This window comes from Monodelphis domestica, chromosome 2 (assembly GCF_027887165.1).
Source record: "Monodelphis domestica isolate mMonDom1 chromosome 2, mMonDom1.pri, whole genome shotgun sequence".
Lineage (NCBI taxonomy): Eukaryota > Metazoa > Chordata > Mammalia > Didelphimorphia > Didelphidae > Monodelphis > Monodelphis domestica.
This window is the reverse complement of record NC_077228.1, coordinates 21,300,550-21,326,301: the sequence shown is the minus strand read 5'-3', so window position 1 is coordinate 21,326,301 and position 25,752 is coordinate 21,300,550. Positions and strand designations below refer to the sequence as shown.

The following is a 25,752-nucleotide window of genomic DNA, read 5'->3' as shown; positions in this document are numbered from 1 at the left end:
AAAGAGAGAGAGAGAATAACCCAATTTCTCTGATAATGGTTTTGACTGGCTAAAGGAGGCATAGAGAAACTATTCATATTCTCTTCCTGATTATTTGATTTAAAGAAAGATAACAAAAATAATTACTTTTGATTGGATAGAATAATCAGTGGAGCCCCACCCTTACAGGTATAGGTGGGAGGGGAAGCAGTATAGAATATGATTATAGTGAGCCTTGATGCCAGAAAAACCCAAATCCAACTCTTGCCTCTGATATATACTAGTTATGTGACCTTAGACAAGTCATTTAGCCTCTCACTCCCCTAGGCAAATTTCTTAGACTATAAGTTACAGGAAAGGAATGGACCAGGATTTGTAGAGGGAAGAGAACATCCTTATCTGGGTGTTCCATATAACAGTGAAATAAGAGCTCCAATACCTATGTTTAGATTATACACAGGTAAGAAGGAATTGCATAGCAGTTAGAAAAACTTAAATTCAAGTGTTCTTCACTCTTATACTTGATAGTTGTGTGACCATAGGCAAGTGGCTTAACAAGGCACCTGGCAACCCTGTGACTGGACGTTGTTGAATATTTGCTGATCTGCATTGAGGGAAGATGTTTCCCCAAACTGATGAAATCTCAGATCTATTTCCAAAAGCAACACAAACTTATTCAAAATGGAATAGACAGGCTCCTTCTTTTGAGATACACAAATATATCTTAACCAAGGGTTGATTTCAACACTCTTCTTTCAGTGATAAATGAATGGAAAACACTGTATGTGTTAGAAAGAAGCAGCATGGATCAACGTTAATTTTGTTTCTCTGCCAATAATTGAGAAACTGATGTTTCAAGCTCCTAAAATTTGTGGAGAGGCTAGAAATTGCCAACACTGAGTGATGAGTGATTTGGGCCTAAACTGAAAAATTCATGTCCAAAGAATTCTGAAAACTTTTATGGCCAAAAGCCAAATTTTGTGCTTTCCTTGAAGAAAACTTCAAGGTAGAGATTGAGAATTATGGTCTTGGTGAACAATAAATATATCACTTGCTGTGTTCCCAAGGAAGATTTAAGGACCCAAAGAAGAGGAAGACTTGGAGGAGGTAAAAAGTAAAACAAATTTGTCAATATGTTCAGAGAGTGGCTGGCTGATAGGACAGCTGGCTGGCTTCCTGCAAGGGTCACTCTTTTCACTGGTGTATCTATCAATCCATCTAAGTGTCAAGTAACACTCAAAGGGCTTGGATACATACAAAAAGGAAATAATACCTGCCCTTCAGGAGTTTGTATTCCACCGGGTGAGATGACATGTACATGTATGAGTATATACAAAATATACACAAAATCAATTTTTATTTTATTGATGGTGAGAAGGCATTTGCAACTATGGGGAATGGAGAAAGCTTTCCTCTAAAGGTAGTTGAGAGTCAGAAATCGTGTTTCAGGTAGAAGTTGAGCAATGGTTTCAATTGTAAATCATATTTAATCCCAAGACACTGACATGGATTGTTCAACCCATAGCACAATCCTCTGTTCTCTCTAGTCTTGAACATTATCTGTGGACCAACATGAGAGAACATTATCTGTGGACCTCTCCATGAGAGATCAAAAGTGTGTCATGCCTCTGTTGGCTTGGTGATAACTACCCCTTGACAAAGACAAGACATAAATAACCTGCTCCACCAACAATGGGGGTTAGACCAGCACACACTACAGAATTCCAATTTCTTAAAGGATCAGTTCCTGTAAGTATTTACTTTTAGCTTATGTACTCCGAGCTATGAGACACCAAAAGATTTGTAAACATGTTGAGAGGACAGAGTCAGAGATAATAATAATCGACATTTCTATAGCCTTTTAAAGTTTCCCAGGCCCCTTATATGCCTTATTTCATTTAATCCTCACAATAGCCCAGGGAAGTAAATACTGTAAGTGTTATTGCCTCTATTTTACAAGTGAGGAAAATACCACTCAGAGAGGTTCAGAGTCACGTAGCTAAGGCTCATAGATTCCATTCCAGGTTTCTTCTGACTTTCAGTTCAGCACTCTTTTCACTATATTATGACCATCAGCAGTCAGGGCCCCTTTGCTGCCTCCTCTGAGCCCATGCTGCTGCCATAATAACATCTTTTTATTTATGTCAGTAGAAAGGCACTTTCGTAGATGCCGGTGACTATAGCTCTAAAGCAGAATTCCTAGAACTAGAGGCTAAAGCTAAAGTTAAGAACCAGTTTTCAACAATCATTGGTCTATGGGGGAGGGGGGTCAGCTGGATTGCTCAGTGGATTGAGAGCCATGTCTAGAGATGGGAGGTCCTAGGTTCAAATCCAGCCTTAGATACTTTCTACCTACCTGTGTGACCCTGGCCAAGTCAGTTAATCACCACATCCTAGTCCTTACTGCTCTTCTGCCTTGGAGCCAATACAAATTATTGGTTCCAAGATGGAAGGTAAGTTTTTTTTTTAATAATAATTGGTATCAACCTGTCCTTAGATTATCTATCAGTCCTGTCCAAATATCAACCGATTTAATGTTGTATAAATGAGTCCAAGGAGCACCCTACTATTGGTTATGGTGCTTGGCCTTTACCCTCTTTGGATAGGGAGTTAGTACATTATGAGTGGAAGTTGATACTCTATATGGAAGCTTGTGTGAGATTTAGAACACCCAAGAAAATCTGCCCCTCTGTATCCAATGTATTGTGAATATGAGGGTATTTCCCTTAATCAGGACCTTCTGTAATAATTCCAGGAAGATATGCCTTGTTTTCTTTTCCCCTAAGACAGCATAAATTTTTTGGAATCAATACTGTGTATTGATTCCAAGGCAGAAGAGTGGTAAGGGTTAGGCAATGGGGGTTGTGAATCTTAAAACTGCTCAGACTCTACCTTAGAAGATTTTTGTGAAGACTATTCCCTTATTGTAACAAACAGAGGTACTTGATCAGGAATATACTGGGAATTTTAACATCACTCCACCCATACTTAGGCATACTTTAGGGGAAGATAAAGTTGTAAACTCCTTACTGAACAATGAAAAAGTTCCTAACTCATACTTACATTAAAGATAGAACCTTAAGCTAGGTCTATTTTTAGATCTAATACAAAAGAGTGCTAAGTACCTATAAAGGTTAATTAATCACTAATAGGTCAAGCAACTTACAAAGGGGAAGCTTAGCAAGAGGTGTGAAGTTTTAGTCTACTCAGAGAAGGTGATAACAAAAGAAGATGTGAATTAAGAATGGTCAGTACTGGGGAAAACATCTACTGTGATTGGTAGATGTGAAAATTTAGGGGAGGTGACATAAGAGAAATTTCTCTTTAAAAGGAGCTGGTTCTCTGAATGTAGGGGGAGTTCAGACTGGAGGGAGTTTGGAGTAGTTGGAGTTTTGGAGTTAGTGTGGAGGAGCTGGCTCTCTGAACTTAGCTGGAGTTTTGCTTGGGATAAAATCTTGTGGTGAGTGGATAAAAAACTAACTAGTCTCTCTTAAAGCTCAGGCCTAGGCCATTTTGGCTGATTGGGTATTTTCATATTTGGGAATTTTTCCCATGACGACCACTTATTTTTTATTTAATTCAAGACACTAAAATTATCTTTACAGTTTTGGCAAGTCACAGTTTTGAAACTTACATTTTCGTGGTCACAGGGTTAAGTGACTTGCCCAGGGTCACACATTTGGAAAGTGTCTGAGGCCAAATTTGAACCTAAGACCTCCCATCTCTAGGTCTGGCTCTCAATCCAATGATCTACCCAGCTGCTCCCACAGCATAAACTTTGATGGTCATTTCCCTGGTGTATGAATTTCTTCTTGAGCCAGATTACCAAAGTGGGCAGTTCACAAGGACCAGTGGTATCAGCTGAGTCTATCAAGACTCAAGACTGTATGGTCCAAAGGCCCCATCAGGCTCTGATGAGAGCTACCTGGAAAGGAATAGTCCCTTATAGCTGCATACAGGTATAAGGTGGTCTGACAAGCCAACAAGGTCAGCACTCTGGTCAGCAACTCACTATAAAAGCTTCAGAGATTGGCACTTGGCTTTCCCATCATACTCCTAAAGGCCTTAGAATCAGAAGTGAACCTCATAATTATCTTCACGTATGAGAAGGACTGTGAAATAGAAGAGGGTTTATACTCGTTCTGTTTTGTCATTGAGAGCTGAAGTATTATAGGAGCAATGTGGGAAAGCTGTGGAAAGATGAAGCCAAGTATTCTTGGCTCAAAGGCCACCTCACTATTTAAAAACAAACAAATAACCTCTTCATATTCTTATGCAACACTTGAATGGAAGGGGGAGGTTTTTCACTCCTGGAGGCCTTCAACCAAAGGAAAGTTGATCATTTATTGGAGATACCACAATTCAATCATTTTTACTCATGTCCAGTTCTTCATGACCCCATTTGGATTTTTCTTGGCAAAGATACCAGAGTGATTTGCTATTTCCTTTTCCAACTCAGTTTACAGATGAGGAAACCAAGGTAAACAGTGTTAAGTGACTTACCCAGAGTCACATACCTAGTAAATGTCTGAGATCAGATTTGAGCGCAAAAAGTTGAATTTTGCTGACTGCAGATCCAATACTTTATCCACTTTGCCACTTGGCTGTCCCAGATGTCATAGAGGATATCCTTATTTAGGAGAGTTCATCTCCCACTCATCTGATGTCTTGAACCTCACCAATGTCTTCAGTAACTCATCTTCCAGAAAGATTGAAATCCACTCCTTCTCACTATCCCCTGGCCATGGGATTTCTCCTGCTTCTTATTGGAGAGGGTAAAAAGTCGTCATTGGAGAGTTCCTCCAAGGTCTTCCATTTTAAGAGGCAGATCAGTGCAGCCATCTGATCTTCTCCCACCTAACGACAGGCCTTTATTTTATGCCCCTGTCAGTGGCACTCTCCTCTTTTCAATTTCTTTTTACTCTGTTATCTTTATCATTTGATTGTATGCTTCTTGAGGGCAGGGTTTATCTTTTGCTTTTCTTTGTGTCAGTGCTTTGCAGAGTGTCTGACACAGTAGATATTTAATGTTTATTAACTGAGGAAGGGCAAATAATTTATACTAGATTGCCATTGAGGCCCCTTCAAACCCTTCAATTTTACAATATTTTATTATTCTCTGATATTAGATCTTAGAGAGTCAAATGCCCTCATTTTTTAGATGAGGAAATTGAGGTTCAAAGAAATTCAGTTATTTGCCACAGGTCACACACAGGGAACTTCTTGTGAGAATTGAGTTTTCTTAGCCAAAATTTCAGAAAAAAAGAAGAGGAAACAATCAGGTAAGACTTTATGGAGATGGGAGCTTAAAATTTGCATAGAAGGATTACTTAGATTTATTTGGATAGGTAGACAGGAGACAGCAGGATAAGTCACTTCCTGTTATGTTGGCTTCAATTTCCTCACCTGTATTTTTAGTCAAAGGACCTGGATTTTAATTCTGTCCCTCTCATTTTCTACCTTTGTAACTCTGGACTTCAAGTCTTTGGGCTTCACTTCCTAGATGAAATAACAACACTTCACCTGCTTAGTTTCCTTGTCTATAAAATGAATGGATGGTTTAAGTGAACTTAAGCTTTCTATAATTGTTATCTAATCTTGCCTTTCTCCCTAAGGATGCTCTCTCTCTTTCTATGTATCTCTCTGTGTGTCTCTCTTTGTATCTCCTCTGACTCTCCTTGCTTTCCCCCCTCTCATTTCCTCCTCTCCATCTGTCTTTTTCTTTCTCTCTTTCTCTGTCTCTGCATGTCTCTGTGTGTCTCTCTGTCTCTGTCCTTCTTTCTCTCTCATCTATCAAAAGCAAAGCTGAGCAAACAATGGTGGGGGGCACATGATAGAAGTAGCTTGAGCTCCCTCCGACCCTCAACCCCATTAGCAGGGTAAATGGAAAATTGTCCCACAGGCTGCGGCTGGCCCTGGAGATAAGAGGCTCCATTAGTAAGAAACATCTTTTCCTAACGGCCACCCTCACAGCTGTGGGGTGACCCCATTTCTTCTGCAAATTCCCCAGCAATTGGTGGCCAAATTCTCTGCAATCTTCCTGAAAACCAATTGGCAACCTCTCAGTTGGCTGTCTGAGCAGCCCTACAATTATGCCCATGGCTTCGGGCCACTGCTGGGCTGTCCTGTCTTCTGGAAAATTCCTTATCTCAGCTCCAGGTTTATTTGCTCAAAGTCTTTGTGCACAGTTTCCCAGGGCTCCATTCAAGGTCATCAGTAGTTGTTCACTGGTGTCCTTGTCATACCCTTTGTTTTGCAAGAAGGATGTTTCTCCTCTTTTCCAATCAGATTGTCATGCGTACTGGGCTCTGTTCCTGGCCCAGCCACTGACCAGCTGAGTGGCTTTGGGCAAGTTGCTTCTTTGCACCAATCTCTTTTCTTATCTATAATAAAACTTTTTGACCAAATGATCCCTAAAGTAGGAATTGCCTAGAAAAGAAATTAAATGTTATAAAACTTTATAAAGCCAGTTAGGGGAAACATGGAGTCTAGCTATCTCTACCTTCTCTCATTTGAGAGATGAAGAAACTGAGGTTCAGAGAAGTTAAGTGATGTGCTCAAGTTCATGATGATGGTGAGTTGCAGAGTTCAAATCTAAACCCAAGTTGTCTGACTACCCCTCTAGCTCTCAGATTGGAGGCTCATAAGTCTAGAACTTGAAAAGAACCCAGATATCATCCAGTCCAATGACCACATTTTACAGATAAGGAACTTGAGGCCAAAGCTAAATTCCATTTTTCCAAGGTCACACAGACACTATATAATCAAGTCAGGACTTGAACTCAGGTCTGGTGACTCCATAGTCATGGTAATTTTATACCATGTATCTTTGAAATTGCATATGTTAGGGGGTAGTGAGGTGGCTCAGTGGATAGAGTGCAGGCCTAGAGATGGGAGGTCCTGGGTTCAAATCTGTACTCAAACACTGCCTAACTGTGTGGCTCTGTGTAAGTCATTTAAACCCCATTCCTTGACCCTTATCATTCTTCTGCCCTGGAACCAATACATAGTATTGATTCTAAAATGGAGGGTAAGTGTTTAAAAAAAGTCACATGCTATTATGGGAACCTTTTTGAACCTTGGATCAGGAGATCTGGACTCCTAAACTCCATCACTTATTGCTTAGTGGCCTTGGAGGAGCCATCTTGAGTCTTTCCTCTCTTGTACAGTGATGATCACCAGTACCTACCTCACAGGTGAGGAAACAAGGTCACAGCAGTAATATGATTTGGCCAAGATCCCATAGCCAGTAAGGTTAATAGTAAGACTAGAATTCAAATTCTTTGCCTCCAGTCATAAGATTTCTATTATCCAGTGGTGCTTCAAGGTATTAACAGCTAGATGGTGCAGTGGTCCTAGAGGCAGGAAGGCCTGAGTTCAAATTCAGACTCCAATACTTATTAGCTGTATAACCTTGAGCAAGTTACCTATCTTCTTTTTGTTTCAGTTCCCTCTACTATAAAATGGGAAACTTAGTAGCAACTAACCTACAGGAATGTTGTGAGCATCAAATAAGATAATATTTGTAAAGTGCTTAGCACAGTGCCTAGTACTGAGTAAGTATGATATAAAGGCTCTCTTTGATAGATATTATTATTATGACTACCACCACTACTACTACTAGTACTGATCATTAATAATAGTAATAGTTATAAAATAATAATTAGCATCCCTGGTCGGTCATTTTTGTCTTCCACTCTGACTTGCCACTGTGGAAGAGAGAGTGAGGTTGATGACTTTGTTCAACCCTGCCTCATTGAAGTCCAATTGGTGCTCGAGTCAGAAGACATCGCCAGTGACATTATTTTGGTCCCTCTTGAGTACAAAGAACAACTAATAGCAATAACCCAGAGCCACGAGGAGAGGAGGAGATTGTGAGAGGACAAGATCTCTGTTCCAAATATTTATTTGATGAGTGTTTCCACAGAAAGAACTTGAGGAATCTGAATCCAGTCCAAAGCAAGCTTTGTTCACTTTCTTAATTTTGGGGGTTTATGTTTCCTTTCCCCAAATGGAATATGGAATAATGGGGAAATGCAATGAAAGCAATAGTAATGTGGAAAATTGATTGACCTGATTTTACATGGAAAATCTGTGAGATTGCTTACCATCTCGGTGGGAGGGAGAGAAGAGGGGAAATAATTCAAGAGTCAAAGTATTTTTCAAATGTTATAAACTGTTTTTACATGTAATTGGGGGGGGATTACTCACCCCCAGTAAAATATTTAATGGGTTATAATGTGGGAACACAAATGACTTGTGCCTTTTTTCATGAGGCTTCATAAGGCAGAACTAGGATTAATGGGATTCCACCCACTCTAGCAATCGAAAATGGGTTTCAATATGACAGTGAAATACTGAAAAACAGTCAGAGCTATCCCAAATAATGAGCCAAAGACTCTAGTGGAAAATGAGTGAGCTTGGAGTCAGGACCCCTGAGTGCGAATGCTGGTCCAGATACTTCCTCCACAAGCACACGGAGTCACTTCACCATCCAGATTTGTCAAATGAAGATAATCAAATTTAGAAGAGATCTATGATCTTATGAGAGTTAGAAGTGACTTTCAACTATGGAAGGGTAAAAGCATAAAGCCTTTGAGGACATCTGCATCTTTGTGACCCCAGTATGTCTATTTTCCATTGCTTTTGTTGTTGTTCAGCCATTTTCAGTAGTGGCTGACTCTGTGGCCCCATTTGGGGTGTTCTCAGCAAAGACACTGGAGTGGTTAGCCATTTAATTCTCCAACTTATTTGACAGATGAAGAAACTAAAACCTATAAGGTGAAGTGACTTGCCTTGGGTCACACAGTCACATAGACAGTACGTATCTTAGGTCAAATTTGAACTCAGTGCTCTAATTCTAAGCCTAATACTCTGGCCCCTACACCACCCTAGCTGCCTACGGTACATACTTGGCACTTGATATGTGTTTTCTCTTTAAATCTTCTCTTTTATTACATTTTCAATAAAGTATAAGTTCCTTGAAGGCAGGGACTAGATTTCCTTTTGTCTTTGTATCTCCAACATCCAGCACAATGCCTTGAGCAAGGTAAACATTTTTCCATAGCAAATTTTTGAACTCAACCAAATTGCCCAAAGTCCTTAAGGGATATGAACTCTTCTGACTCCACAATCAGGGTACTTTCTCCTGTTCCCATCAGCTCCTGCCCATCTTTTCTGTGCTACGCCAAAGCAACCTGGGCCCCCATGAACAAAAATGGCAGAACATGAGGAGGGCACTTGATGAATACCTGGCAGAACATGACACTTGCCGCTGCGGACCCTGTGTCAACAATGGGGAGCCCATCCTTGAGGGTAACAGCTGCCTGTGCAAGTGTCCTCTGGGTCGATCTGGTCCTGCCTGTGAGAAAATGGAGCACCAGGGTAAGTAAGGCAGCCCTTCAAAGGCTCTCCTTCCTGTCCCCTTCTCTGTTCCCTTTTCTCCCTGGCATCCAGGGATGACTTTGTATAAAATGTCAGTAACTAATTTTGCTCTGGTCTCCCTGGGATTCTCCTTTTTGCTCATCAAAGTCTTCTCTGTGTGACCACTGTGCTACCTTCTAGTGTTTTCCTTCACCTTTAACCTTGTCTCTAACTGGTCTCAAGAGAAGATCTAAAAGGCTCTTTGAAACCCAAGTAGAAAGAACTTGCAGGTGCAAAATTTAAATTTAATATCAATAACTCCAGGTTCTTATTTTTCCATAGAGCTTAATTAATAATCACTTGAAGTAGAAAAAATTTAAAGGATAGAAGTATAAAGCCCAATTTTCTAACCTTATTGGCTTCACGTGTGTATGTGTGTATTCTTTCACCTGACTCCCAGCCAGCCTCCTCAACCTCACGTTCCAGGAAGAAGAGAATGAGGGGTGTGCCACACCAAAACTTTATCCTCCATCCATTCACACAGCATTCATGCAGCGTAAGCACACAAATGGAATGCTGCTTAAGATAGGCTTTGGGGAGAGAATTGCATCTACACAATACCAGAGATGAACACTTTGCTGATAACTAGTTCACTCTTCTTGTTTTGCAGAGAGGGAAACTGAGATTTGGAAGAGCCAAGTCACTTTCTGAAGTTACATAGAGAATAATTCAAATTATCATAGAATATCAGAGGTGGGGAGGACCTTAGAACTCAGAATGACAGAGCTATTAGAGGCTTAGAACAGCAAATGTCAGTTGGGAGGGAGCTTAGAACAGGGAATGACAGAACTGAGAGGAAAACTAGAACAAAGAAATTTAGAGCTGTAGGAAGCTTTAGATACCCTTTATTCCAATCCAATCACTTTATTGATGAAGCATCTGAAGCCTCAGGAGGTTCAGTGCCTCATTCAATGGCACACACATCCTAAGTATGTGATGTAGATTCAAACTCAGGTCTGTTGATGCCAAGCTCAGCAAGACTGAACATCATAGATTTGTTCTACTTGGTTTGTTCTCCTGAGATAAGAAGAATACGGTCCAAAGGTGGAAATTCTGGCTCGATGTCTGGAAAACTTTCTAACAATCACAACTATCTTTAAATTGAATGGCTCACCCCAAGAGGTGGTGGGTCTCCCTCACTGGAGATTTTCAACAATAGGCACATGCCGTGGAGGAACTTCTTCTAGGGGTATGGTTTGTACTAAATTTACTCTATGATTCTGGGATTTCCATGGGTGAAGGAAGAGAGGTGCACAAAGACCCAGAGAGGAAAAAGTTTGCTATAACCTTCCTAAGCTGTATCTTAGAGACCCAGGACCTCTCTGTCTTAGTATTCCAGTAAGCCAACAGTTGTGAGAGACCCTCCTTCATATTGACCAAGAGCAGATTGATTTTCTTTTGAGACAATACTGCTTTATTTTCTTTTCCTCTTTCAAGCTTGTTCTTTTTCTCCCTAAGATTTTCAATATTTCAGTGCCTTTCATTTCTTTTTTTTTTTCAATCACATATAACCCTTATCACACTTTCATAAACAATTCACAGTAAACTCCAACATCTCCATACACCTCAGCTAGGGACCCTCTGAGCTGAAGAGAGGACATTCTGAAGCTTCATACTCTTAAGGCATTTAAGAAATACTTGCTTTTGAAGGAAGTGAGGAGGTACTAAGAAGTAGAACCCAAGCTGAGTTACAGAGTATAAGCTATATTGATTCTGGGTAATTCATTTCATCTTTGAGTCTCAGTTTCTGCATCTGTAAAATGGGAATAATACCAATATTTGAAACTTTTCATTAGTGAGCTCACTGTATAGAAAATTCTTTGAAAACTTCAAAGTACTATATAAATCTCAGTAATTGTTACTGGGATTATCCCAATTATCATTGGGATTAATGGATCATAACTCTAGAAGAGACCTCTGAGACCATCTAATTTAACTTCCTCATTTTATAGATGGGAAAACTGAGGCCCAAACAAATTAATCCCCACCATACTAGTAACTTGTTATAAAATTTCAGAGCTGGAAAGGACTTTGAAGAACAAAATTCATCCACTCCCGAAGGGTATAAATGCTTTCCTTTCCAATCCCCCACTGTATTTGGTCACACAGCTCAACTTAAAGTATACCCTTGGGTTCAGGATTTCTAGAAAAATGATACTTTTTTTTAATAGAACTCATTTTATTAGTTAAAATTATACCTCTAAAAATCAATGTTTGATTTCTCATTCTTTTCTTCTAAAAATCAGTACATGGTTTCAATTATAAACTTCATTATTAAATATGAGAGAAAATATCATTTTTCAGTATCTTTAGTTTCATTTTTTCAAGTAAAATTCAAATAAAATCTTTCAGCACTATTTTCTTTGAAATGCTGATACCTTTTAGAATGGATTCACTTTAAGTGTCCTTTCTCATGATACCAAATACCTTGAGGTAATGAGGACACTGGATTTCATAATAGTGATACTCTAATAATATGTATATAACTAGCAAAGAGACCAGAAAATTGGTATATTCTAGAATTGATACAATCACTTGCTTTATTGTTATATAGTCAAGCAAATAAGCAAGGAAAGTCTATCTATCTATCTATCTATCTATCTATCTATCTATCTATCTATCTATCTATCTATCTATCTATCCATCTATCCATCCATGCATCCATCCATCCATCCATCTATCTATCTATCTATCTATCTATCTATCTATCTATCTATCTATCTATCTATCTACACCTTAGCAATATAAATAGAGTTTTGTCCCTATATGCAAGAAATTTACCCCAGCCTGAGAGAGAAAGACCTATTGGGGTTTAGGTGGCAAGATTATATATGGTAAGAATGGGCTTGGTTGAGGAAGGGTAATTGGTGTCAGATGAAGGAGGGGCCAGTCCTAATCAGATCCAGATGTGATAGAAAGGGTCTTGGGTTCTTGGCTGATATCAGGCATGGGTAAACTTTCTTTAACTGATGGGCAAATCTAACTTTTTTTTAAACCCTTATCTTCTATTTTAGAATACATACCAGGTATCCCTTCCTAAGCAGAAGAGTACTGAGGGCTAGGTATTTGGGATTAAGTGACTTGTGCAGGGACAAACAACTAGGACATGTCTGAGGTCACATTTGAACCCAGGAACTCCAATCTCCAGGTTCTGGAGCTCTATGCACTGAGCCACCTAGCTGCTTCTGGGAAGAATATAGCATTAACTAAGGCAGCAGAAGGTGAATGACTCAAGGACCCTAGTAATAGATTGAGAATTCATCCCATCAGTAATGGCTAGTCTTATCTAGCTGACACAGAGTTAATAGTGGGGAAGTACAACAATGCTTCTGTGGGTATTAGGACCAAGCAGTGACTTCATATTGCAGCCCTAGCATTATGATATATCATTAAACAATAAAAATAAACAGCAACAAAAAGATTATCCCCAGTATAATAGAAGCTCCTTGAGGGCCTGGACTGTTTATTTTTTGACTATTCATTCAAGACCAAGTTATATGACTCCAAATTCAGTCTTCTTTACCTCATGGGATATGTTAGAATCTGACTATGGAGACTGGCTCACAGTAGGCACAATGTAAAGGCTCGATGAACTGAATTGAGTGAACTTAAAGAGAAATCAATCATGCATATAAGTAGAATTTGGATGGACCAAGATATGCTAGAATTTCCCTTTTAGTATAATGATAATAATATAAATGAAGAGTGATAGTAATCAAGGAATCTCCAAATGTTCACAGAGAATCTACTATGTGTTAGACACTGTGCTAGGCACTGGGAATAGAAGTAGAAATAATAAGTAATCTCCTACCACCATAAAAGGTTACTTTGCAATCATATTATGAAATCTATCTGTAACATACACAACAAATGACCATCCAGTTTCTGCTTCAAGGCTTCCAGTTGCAGGGAAACCATTTCCTCCTAAGGGAGCCTAGTCCTATTTTAAATGGCAGCTAAGCAGTATAGTGGATCTAGAATCAAGGAGATTAATCTTCATGAGTTCAAATCTGGTCTCACACTAGCTAGGTGGCCCTGGGCAAGGGATTAAATTCTGTTTTCCTCAGTTTCTCCATCTGTAAAGTGAGCTGGTGAAGGGAATGGCAAACTACTGCAGTATCTGCCCCACCCCCAAAAAGGGGTTACAAAGAGTTGGACATGACTGAACAACAATTATTAGGAAGTTTTTCTTATCACTAGATATAGTTCACCTCTCTAATTGTATTCATTGTGCTGTGGGGTATAGAAGAACAAGTGTAATTCTTCATTCAGTGAAAACCCTTCAAATATCTGAAGAAAGTGGCCATTCGTTCCCCCTCTCCCCAGTCTTCTCTTCTCCAGGATAAACATGAATGATTCCTTCAATATATCCTCATGTGACATGCACTCAAGATCCTTGAAAATGCTAGTTGTTTCCCTCTGAATATCCTCCAACTTAACCAAATTTATTTTAAACCAAAGTGCCTAAGATGCAACCCAATATCCTGGATTGAGGGCAGAGTACAGGGGAATAGTCAGCTCCTCAGGTCTGCATGTTTTTTCTCTCCTCATGTAACCATTTATTTTATTGCACTATAGGCTCACATTGAACTCACAAGTCATTCTCATATAGCCAACCCCCCACCCCAATACTACCAGGACTGCTAACTTTATTCCAATTATTTTGTGAAGAAAATATTCTGGAAATCCAAAAGAGCCTTCTAGAAGTGTAAACGAGACTTCTTGCTATATTTTAGAAGGCGAGAGACTAACTAACATGACCTTCTGTTCCCTTGGATTGATGATCATTTCTAGAGGCAGAGAAACCAGTTTTGTACTTGTAAAGGTTTGCCTCCAGGGAAAATGTCACTGTGATGGCTCTGCCTAAATCTGTGTTCCTCACCTTGGCACCCCTCCAAAAGAGAAGAAAAAAAGTGAAAAATAATATAAAATAATGAAGGAATGAAGCAAAGGAACTAGTTAGGAGGGAGGGAAAGAGGGACAGAGAGAGAGGAAAGAAAGGAAGAGAAAGAAAGAAAAAAGGAAGAGAGAAAGGAAGAAAGAATGAATGAAAGATAGAAAGGGAGGGAGGGAAGGAAGGAAGGAAGGAAGGAAGGAAGGAAGGAAGGAAGGAAGGAAGGAAGGAAGAAGAAAGACCGAGAGAAAGAAAGAAAGAAAGGAAGGAAGAAAGGAAGGAAGGAAGGAAGGAAGGAAGGAAGGAAAGAAGGAAGGAAGGAAGAGAGAAAGAAAGAAGGAAAGAAAGAAAAGAAGGAAGGAAGGAGGGAAGAAAAAGAAAGAAAGGAAGAAAGAAAGAAAAAGAAAGGAAAGAAGGAAGAAACGAAGGAAGGAAGGAAGGAAGGAATTTAGGCTACAGATGTGTAGAAAAGGAACATTGCTTTCTCTTTGGAAGACTGACACAATTAAACAAACACCTGCTATGGAGTCAAAGCCCTCTGTTCAAATTCTAATGTCACTCCCTAGCTTGGGAATTGGAAAAGGATTCATGGAGAAAATGGAATGTGAGCTGAATCTTGAAGGAGGGATTCTACGAACCAGGTAGAGACAGAATTCATTTGAGGAAAAGAGGGAGGCAGTCAGTGCCCAGCCATGGATGTGGTGATGAAGTGTCATATGTGAGGAGTAACAAGTAGGACAGTTCGGGTGTACTAGAGAGTGCAGAGGGGGAGTGATCTATAATGAGGCTAGAAGAGAAAGTTGGGGATGGGTTGTAAAGGGCTTTGAATGACAAACAGAAAGTGTATATTTAATCCTAAAGAATATCCTAAAATAGAAGCCATTATAGCTGATGAAGGTAAGGAATGACATGAGTACAGGGAGAGAAAACCTAGAAGTGCCAGTGGAGAATTGTTCCCTTCTCACTTGCTCAAGGGAATGAGTGAAATTTAATGACATGAAACCTGGCCTCAGAGACAAGGTTGTTTAGTTTCTGTCTCACTGGAAACGTATTGTGTGACCCTGGGCAATCACTTTACTTCCTTATGACTCAGTTTCTTCGTTTATAAGATTAGGAAGTCAGACTAGATGATATTTTGGGTCCTTTACAGCTCTATCAATCTAAATTCTGACATTAACATCATCACCCCAAGCATTTAGTGAGCACCTACCATGTACAGAGTATTGGGATACAAAGAAAAGCAAAATATAGACTCTGGTATCAAGGAGTTCAAAAATCAAATGGTGAAAAACATAAACAACCAACATTCAGAAAAGACCAAATTGAGGTGAAAATAAGGGATAGAAGAGAGAAAAATCCTAGGAAGGAGGAAGTAATTAAACCTATAGCAACAGACTATAGAATTAAACCTGAGTCTAGAACAGCTGGGCTCTGATCTTACCTCAAATACTTATAGTTTTGTGACCCTAAGCATGTCCTCTAAACTTTATGTACCTCAGTTTCCCCATTTGTAAAATAAGATTATCGAACTTCTATAAAGTCCCTTTAAGCTCAAAATTGATAATCCTGTGACTTCACAAAGTCATAAAATATAGGAGCAAGCAAAGGGAATTAGAGATTGGATAGTCACTCAATTAGCATTTCTGGCGCACTTATTATATGCCAGCCATTGTGCTAAGGACTGAGACTATAAATCTGGTCATAAAGGAAGATTCCTTGCCATCAGGAAGCTTACTTTCTAACAGGGGAAGACAACACAAAACAATTTCTTATTCACAACTGGAAAATTTCTCTAGAAAGGTAAACTTTATGGAAAAGATAGAGGATGAAAAAAAGGGGAGGAATAATACTGATCAAATGAGATTATTGCTATATTATACATGTATATAATATATATATATATTATATATTATGTAACATTGTGAACAAGGAAATAGGCAAAAACAAGGGAAACTTGAAAATTGAAGAAAACGTGTCTGATGGGGCAAATGGAACATTCAAGATTTGCAGGGGATGGGAGAGTTCCATGGAAGATTCAAAAGGAAAAACTGTTGGCCAGAGGGAGATTTTCTGGTCAGTCTTCTTATCCAGGACTCTGAGAGAGCTGGATGAGAGAGATACTCTGCTAAACCCTTTTGCTTGACTGAGCTGAAAGAAGCTTCTTGCCCTCAACTGAAAGACAACCCTTGGACTACAAGTTTCCCTTATCTCCCATCCCCAGCAAGTCCTGAATGTTCCATTTGCCCCTTCAGACACGTTTTCTTCAATTTTCAAGTTTCACTTATTTTTGGCTATTTCCTTGTTCACAAATCATAATATAATTACATACAATAAAGTATTGTATGTAAATATATTATATAAAATATGTAATATATATTTGACATAAACATATAATTATGTATATATAATTTTATACAAAATAATTTTCTAACCTTAAGTTGCTATATACATTTAACTACTATTATTACTATTGTTATTGTTATTGTTATTATTAACATTATTAAGAAGACATTTATGAAAGGAAATATTGGTATCAGAGATTAAGGAAACATGGTGGAGAACATTTAGATCAGTAGCAGAAGAAAGAAGTAATATTATTAGCAGACTAGTAGAATCCACCCCTATCCACAGAAAGAGAAAATACATGAGTAGTTTGGGAAACAGATTACACACCTACTGCAGAGAAATGATATAATATATATATATATAATATAATAATGATGAGAGACTTCAATTAACCAGACCATCTGTTCTCTCCTTTTCTCCTCTCTTCCCTCTTTTTATCTCTCTGTCTCTCTGTCTCTCCATCTCTCTTTGTCTTGTCTTGTCTTGTCTTGTCTTGTCTTGTCTTGTCTTGTCTTGTCTTGTCTTGTCTTGTCTTGTCTTGTCTTGTCTTGTCTTGTCCTGTCCTCTCCTGTCCTGTCCTGTCTTGTCTTGTCTTGTCTTGTCTTGTCTTGGCTTGTCTTGGCTTGTCTTGGCTTGTCTTGCCTTGGCTTGGCTTGCCTTGGCTGGGCTTGGCTGATCTTGGATTGTCTTCTCTTCTCTAGTCTTGTCTTGTCTTCTCCTTGTCTCCCTGTTTCTCTCTCTCTCTCTCTCTCTCTCTCTCTCTCTCTCTCTCTCTCTCTCTCTCTCTCTCTCTCTCTCTCATCTCTCTCTGTCTCTGTGTATCTTGGCTTATCTCTGCTTATCTCTCTCTTTCCTTCTCCTTGCCCTACCCTAAAAGCTTCCTGACTTTCCTTACTGACCATTTCATCCTGAAAAATATAAATGATCCAACAAGGAGGATTTCCGTCCTAAATATTATTATCACCAACAAGCAGATATCAGATCCTGGCGTGTAAGGATGCAAATTGGAGGGGCCATAGTGGAGAAGGGAGTAAGCACACTATTATAATATTTATAATAGAGAGTAAGAGGAAAGTCCTGGAAGATCATTCAACTAGTATATATGCAGATATGTACACACATACACCTAAGTTTCTATTTATCATATACACATACATTATATATTTACAAACATATTTGTGGATACAGGGATACATATATGCACACATACACACATATACAGGTATTTCTTCCACATTAGGAGAGTTTGGGTATGGCATCCTGCAATCTGGAAAACACATGTAACATTTTTTGGCCCTCTCTTCATACCAGAGAAGTCTGACTTTTTTCTTTTTCTTTCATAGAGTATTTATAGTAAAATGGTGAATATTTATAGTATTAAAAGATAAAATATATTTATTTATATAACATAAAACATATATTTTAGGCATTTCTGAGTTTTTAAACTTTTTCTGTGTCATCTGAATATTCTTAATTTTTTAAGCCAACCTGTGATATATTGAAACAGTGATGGAGATAGTCATGATGTGGAAGGGATACCTGTATATATATATATTACTTGGCCTAACATATGCCAAGCACTGAGTCTTGGACACGTCTTTAACAAGGGTTAAAAGAGTGGCAGATAACAGTCCCTGCTCTCAAGGAACTCACCTTCTAATAAGGGAGACAACATGCAAACGTGCAAATGACATCAGAAGAATAAATTGAAGATAATCCATAGAAATCCCCAATGTTAAGGAGTCCTAGGAAAGGTCTCTTGTTGATGAAGCTTAGCTGAGAACTGATGGAAGCCCAGGACAGTAAGAGACAGAGAGGAAGAGGGAGACTCTTCCAGTTATGGGAGATGATGATCTCAGTCTAGAGATGGAGTGACCTGTTCCAGGAACAGCCAGGAGCCTACCATCACAGTTAAGCAGACTTTCTGGATTCGTAGAGAAGATTCCTTAGGGTTGAGAAAACTGAGAAGTAGGAGGCCATGGATTAAAATTGGGAAAAGTAAGGCCAGGCCAGATGGGAAACCCAGAATTTCATTTGGGAAAGACAAAGAGAAACTATAGCAATGGGAGGAAAGAGGATTCTTCTAAAGAGATTGATGAGGAGGTACAGGCAACTTGTCAACCGAACTCTGATTTAGAAAGTCATCCAGAAGCTGGAAACAAGGGCAGGTAATGAAGGATCAATAGAGAAGCCTGACATGGTACTAGAAGAACAATGTCTATATCCCTAAGCTCTGAAGAAGCTAGGAAAGGAACAATAACAACAATAAAAAACAACAAAAAGGAGGGTTTTGAAAATCCACATGGGGGGAGGAGGATTAAAATGGGATTGAGAGTGTTAATTTCATGCATGGAATGATTACAGGCGACAATGAGGGGAAACAATAGCCAGTCAGTTCTTATTTTGCATCTGGTTTTCCTACAAGAAGATCTCTGGACTGAAGAGATGGAACCCAAAGTGGCCTGTGGGGAATTGATGCCCATGATTAACAAGCCAGGAGTCAGAGGTCCCCCAGTTGCCTTAGGAGAATTAAGATCACCAGACCCAGATGAAGTGTATCCAAAGGGACTGAAAAAGCTGACTGAGCTTTGGCCAATAATCTTTGGAAGGTCAGGTAGAATGAGATTGGCCCTGATGAATGGGAGAAAGAAGGACATTATTCCAGTTTCCAAAAAAGAAAATGGAGTATATGATCCTAGAGCTAGCATTGAAAGGGAATTCAGGGTTCATTTAAACTAGCCCTCTCACTTAACATTGGAAGATACTGAGCCCTTGGGAGGAGCTTTATTGCTTTTCCTTGAGGATCTCCAGCCTTTAACACAGGACTTTACATATGGTAAGTGCTTAAGAAAAGTTTCATTCATCTATTCATTCCTTTTCTGAATGTGGCTTTAATTCTTGGCAAAATTGTAGGCATCTTGTCATTAAAAGGATGGTTAAGGGACAGCTAGATAGCTCAGTGGATTGAGAGCCAGGTCTAGAGACGGGAGGTCCTAGGTTCAAAGCTGGCCTCTGATACTTCCCAGCTGTGTGACTCTGGGCAAGTCACTTAACCCCCATTGCCTAGCCTTTACCACTCTTCTGATTTGGAACCAATACACAGTATTGATTCCAGGATGGAAGGTAAGGGTTTTTAAGGAAAAAAACAAACAATTGAAAGGATGGTTAGTGAATATGTAGAAAAGAAAGTCATGATAACAAAAAGTCAGCCATGGCTTAATCAAAAACTGCCCAGATTTCATGAGTTCTTAGTCCAGGGGTTCCCAAACTACAGCCGTGGGCCACATGAGGCCCCCTGAGGCCATTTATCCAGCCCCCATCGCACTCCCAGAAGGGGCACCTCTTTCATTGGTGGTCAGTGAGAGGAGCTGTAGGTGGTGTTGCCACAAAGCACAGCATCGCTCACGTACAGTACTACTTCCGGTGATTTAATCTTTTGCGTGGCGCCTTGTTCTGAGAGTAACTGAACGAGAACAAGACGCCACGCAAAGAACTTTGTGGCTGCACAATGGAAGACGTCAGCATGGTGAGTGGTAATCTGGGGGAGGGGATTCTGCACTGTGTATTCTGCTGCCCGGTATAGTGGTGGCAGTGCTGGGCCTGTGCGAGGCGTGACAGGCCCATCCCAGCCAGCGCGGCAGCCTCAGCTGTCTCAGACAGCGCTATACAGATTTGTTCCTAGTTTTCTTTTATAGTCTGATCCTCCAACAGTCTGAGGGACAGTGAACTGGCCCCCTGTGTAAAATGTTTGGGCCCCCCGTCTTAGACAAAGTCACTTGCCTTCTCTATCTTTGTACAGGTGAATGCTTCGGATGTAACAATTGATAAAGTCACGTGTTTTTCTTGTGAAAAAGATGGAGAAATATAGGGTAGACAGTTAAGGTTTGTAAAGTGCTTTGCAAATGTTATTTCGTTTTATCTTCAGAAAATCCTAGTATGTAGATGCTATTATTACCCTCAGTTTATATTTGAGGAAACTGAGGAAAGCAGAGGCTAAATGACTTGCCCATGATCACACAGCTAGTAAATGTCCAAATAAAAATTTGAACTCAGGTCTTCTTGATTGCAGATCCAACATTCCATCTACATCTAGCTACCTTCAGTTCAATTACTGTGATGAATTGCAGTTCATTGAATCAGAGAATCTTAGAGATGTAAGAAAATTCAGGATTATAAATCTAGGTCTGGAAGTGGGATCAAAAGTCACCTAGTTCAACCTTCCCATTTTATAGTGGAGAAAACTGATGTCAAAGGAAGAGAGACTTCCCCAATTCTACACTGGTAACTTTAGAAGGATTAGGATTTGAACCCTGGTCCTGTGGCTCCAAATTCTAGGTTGGGTGCTCCTGTGAACCGATGCTGAGCAATTTTGTCTGACATATGCCTGGCCAGGAACCTCATCACTCACAACCCATTAGAATTTCTTTTTAAAACTTGAATTGATAAGCTTTGTTTTACAGTGCCTATAGTCCCCAAATCTATCCTTTCCCCCTCCCCTCTCCCTTCTATGAGGTCCATCCCTTTATAACAAAGTATTCATAAAGAAGGAAGGAAAGAACAGTTTGGCCAAACCAACCATCATAGTCTGCATTCTTCCCCCTAACTGGAGTGAAAGCTCCTTGTATCCCCATAAGGTTGGCACATGATAAGTACTTAATAATTACTTTTTAATTCATTCATAGAAAAAGTCTGATCTTATATTCAGTATCTCATCATATGCCACGGTGGTAATTTTCCTGCCTCTGAAAAGAGTTTGGAAGGGTTCAGCCTTCTTCTCTCCCTTCTTAAAGTTCATCACAGTCATTGGACTACAATTATCTTCTAAGAGGTCCCAAATTCTTCAGTATGTCCCTACTCCAGGTAGCTCCACACATGGATGCCAGAGCATTCGCAATCCTTTTTATGCCTGATGACAAGGGAGTGTGGAAATCAATCAATCAAGGATTTGTCTGGTGAACACCATGAGGATGATCTGACTAGTACAGGCAAACAATAAGCATCCCTTAAGGATGTACTGTGTGCCAGGGACAGTGCTGTGAAATATAGACACAATCCAAAGGAAAAACAGTCCCAACTGTCAAGGATCTGACCAAAAAGCACTGGATTTGCAGTCAGAGGACTGGGTTCAAATTCCACCTCTGTTTAGTAAGTATGTGATCTTAAGCAAGTCTATTAAATTTCTTGGGTCTCCATTTCCCTGATTTTCTTTCAAACTAGATGATTAGACTAGATTGTGTCTGAATTACCTTCTATGATAGAGTTTTCCAACCCCAATTCAATATCCTTCAATGACTCCCAATTCAATATCCTTCAATGACTCCCAATTCAATATCCTTCAATGACTCCCAATTCAATATCCTTCAATGACTCCCTACTCACTTCTAAGAAAGATCACAGAGTCTCTAAGCTGGAAGGTTCTAGCAAGTAGAGGTTTTCAAATGTTCTTTTCTCAGGCTCCCCTGACATTATAAACATTATTCAGGATCTCCCCACAGAGAGTTTAAGCATTGCAGTCAAGTCCAATTCTGCATGACTCCATTCAGGGTTTACTTGGTAAAGACTGGCTTGCCAATTTGCCAAATTTGCCAAAGGAGTGGTTTGCCATTTCCTTTTACAACTCATTTATAGATGAAGAAACTGAGGCAAACAGGGAAAAGTGACTAGCTCAGGGTAACATAGCTAGGAAATATCTGACACCAGATTTGAACTCAAAAAAATGAGTCTTCCTGGTTCCAGGCCCAGTGCTCTGCCACTCTGTCACCTATCTGCTCATGTGGATGACATCTATTCATATTTACCCTATCAGAAATTAAAATGTCTTAGTATTATTTTAAAAATTGTTTGGGCCTCATGATTCCACATGAGCAAAATGGAAATATGTATTGCATGAAAGCATTGGCAAAACCTATATCAGACCATTTACCACCTTCCAGAGGTGTAGGGGAAGAGAGGGAAGGAGAAGATCTTAATCCTAAAATGTCAGAAAACAATTGTCAACAATTGTTTTTATATGTTACTGAAAAATTAAAAAGAAAATTTAAAAAAATATCTGGTTTCTCCTGACCACCAACCATGGTTTTTCTGATTATTTAATATTTAATATTAATAATAATAATATAATAGTTTAATATTTAACAGTTATCAGTTCTTAAATTTCATGAGAATCTAAATTGAGATCTGGTAAGAATAAATAGTCTTATTATCAAAAAAAAGGAAAGAAAGAAAAAGGGTAGCTCATTGGATTGAGAGTCAGGCCTAGAGATGGGAGGTCCTAGGTTCAAATCTGGCCTCAGACACTTCCCAGCTTTGTGACCCTGGGCAAGTCACTTAACCCCATTGCCCAGCCCTAACCACACTTCTGCTTTGGAACCAATACACAGTATTGATTCCAAGATGGAAGGTAAGGGTTGGGGAAAAAAAAGAAAAAAGGAAGAGTCTCAGAGTCCCCTAGGATTTCCCACAAGTTGAAAATCATTGAGCCAATCCCATCTGTCCTGAGATAGTAGTCTCCTCTAAAATATACTCCCCTAGAAGTGAACTTCCAGTTTTTCTTTGAAAGAAAGACAATTCCCTACCTGTTGAGGCATCCTCTTCAGCTCTGGGGCAGCTCCCATGCTCAGGTCTTTCTGGACATCAAACTAAATTTGCTCATTTTTAGTTTTCCCTGAATTGCTCCTGGTTCTGCCTCCATGCCTCTAGAGAGGGCCATTTTGATTATTGGATTCTTGTGTTAAACTGAGATCATCTAGTCTGGGAAAGTGATCGATACAATGGAAAAGGCACCAGATTTGGTGTCAGAGATCCTGGGTTCAGAACCCAGCTCTGACACCTGCTCCCTGTACCATGTTGGGCAATTCCTTTACCTTCCTGGTCTATAGTTTCCTTGTTTGGACAAGATGGCTTTTAGAGGTTCCTTCTAGCTCCAGGTCTGGGATGTCACATTCTCTTCATTCTCCTTGACCCATGATAGGCCAATTGGAGGATAACCCCATTATACTTGTCCCATGGTGCCTTTTACATATTTGTTTCATTGTGTTTTTCTCTTCCAATAAGACTTCATTTGTAACCTTTGGCCTCAAAAGCCAGTGTTCTCCCTGCACAGAGATTCCAAGGATACCTGGGAGGGTGTAGATTTGTGCATTTTCCAGCTTGGCAGTGTCTGTAGGCCTTTGGTGTGGGTTGTTGCTGGTCTCAGCTTGTTATTCAAAAAAGCGCCCTTCTGTACCCTCTGAATTCCTCTGCCTTCCATCCCACCATTGCCCTTCCAAGGACCTGGGCTTCAACTACTCTTCTAATTTGAGAGATGGGTTATGAGCCAACTTGCTCTGGCTCCATTCAGAGGGAGCACAAAGTGAATGGGGGGGGGGCGTGGGAGGCCAGTAGTCTTGGTCTGGTAGACTAAAGATAGAGGAGGATTGGGAACTGACAGTACGGACAGGAGAATGTGTTCCAATGGAAAGATTATTGGGGAGGAGATGGGATTTGGTTTAACTTTTCCGGAAATCTTTACAGGAAGCTCATCTGATGGTCGCTGGAGTTGCTGGAGTTCCTGGTCTCCCTGCCAGGTGGGCATCAAGGAGAGGTCAAGAAGTTGCAGCAACCCAGCCCCTCAGAATGGAGGAGCCCCATGCCAAGGATCTAGTACGGAGAGACTGGAGTGCTGAGGGCCTCGAGGAGGTCACTGGTGTCCTTAGTTTTACCTTTCTTCTGTCCAGCAGGTTGAATGTCATCACCTCTAACCACTGAACCCTGTACCTAATTAACAATAACAATAATACAATAAATTCACCAAGTCTGGGAGGGTTACAGAGTAATTTGTCTTATAGAAATCTGATGATCTAGGTGGTACAAAGATCATTCCCATTTTCCAGGAGAAGTTGAAGCAAAGGGGAGGAAAAACTGAAGCTGAGAGGAGTAAAAACCTGAGGTTGTTTGGCTAATAAGCAGCAAGTATTGGACTCAAACCCATCTTCAGATTATGATTATACATATTTGCCAAATCCTTTGGGGTTGTCTCACACCCATGTCAAGTAAGCATAAATTAAAAATGGGTGCTAGATACAAGGCACTGGACTACCAGTGTGGGGATGCTAAGACAAAAGAGACTCAGTCCCTGCCCTCAAGGATATCATATTCTACTGGAAGAGGTAAGGTTCACACCTAGGAGAATCTACAGAAAAGATCGAAAGGGAATAAATACAAGGTTGAATAAAAGGGGACCTTAGCAACTGGGAGGAGGGCCAGGAAAAGCTTTGGGTAAGACACGGTGCTTGAGCCAAAATATATACACAGATAGATTCATACACATGAATGTACATATATCCATATATGTCCACATGTACAAATAGATATTTGTCTCTATACATTTATGTCTCTCTATAAATAGAAATATATTATCTCTTGTCTCTATATTTATATTTCTCTTATATTTATATTTATGTATTCTATCTATCCATCCATCTATTTATCTATGTCCATCTATCCATTCATATCCATCCATCTATCCATTTATCCCTTTATGTATTCATTTGTCCATCCATCCATCCATCCATCCATTTATCTTTCTTTCTCTCCATCCATCTATCTATCTTTCTATGGAAAATTAATATTAATCTAACCCCCTTTTTGGAACTGCCAAAACAACCTTTTGGTTTGAAAACAAAAAAAAATCTTATGTCTGAGATTCTGAACTGTATTTCTTTGAGGCCATCGAGAGAGTCAGTCCTCCCTCCTTTCGTCTACCATGCTAGGACATACTGTTCATTGGCTGAGCGGCAATTCTAAGGAAGCTGGCTAGCCACGTGTGGCTTGGGCTTTCTTTTTCTTTCTCTGGTCTGCTTTTTATTATTTAATAGATAATTACAATATTAGGAAATGGCTTCCTGAGAGTTTTAATCATAATATCTGTCTGTCTCTCTGTCCATCTGTTCATCTGTCTGTCTACTTGTCTATCTATTTATCTATCTATCTATCTATCTATGTATCTATCTATCTATCTATCTATCTATCTATCTATCTATCTATCTATTTGTCTGTATATCTATATTTCCTATCCAGGTCCACAGACTTCCTGAAATTTATCCATGGACCCTGCTTAAGAATCCCTGGTT

General features: G+C 39.7%; 1 protein-coding gene across 1 annotated transcript in view; it reads left to right on the top strand.

Moving 5' to 3' along the window:
- C8A (complement C8 alpha chain) overlaps nucleotides 1-24,456 on the top strand; it is a 96,620-nt gene extending 72,164 nt beyond the window's left edge. Inside the window, exons 10-11 of the mRNA XM_007480523.2 lie at nucleotides 9,141-9,363; nucleotides 24,155-24,456. Of these exons, the coding sequence (XP_007480585.1) occupies nucleotides 9,141-9,363; nucleotides 24,155-24,306 (375 nt within the window). The 3' untranslated portion in view covers nucleotides 24,307-24,456. The remainder of the gene's footprint in view (nucleotides 1-9,140; nucleotides 9,364-24,154) is intronic.
- The last annotated feature ends 1,296 nt before the right edge of the window (nucleotides 24,457-25,752 follow it).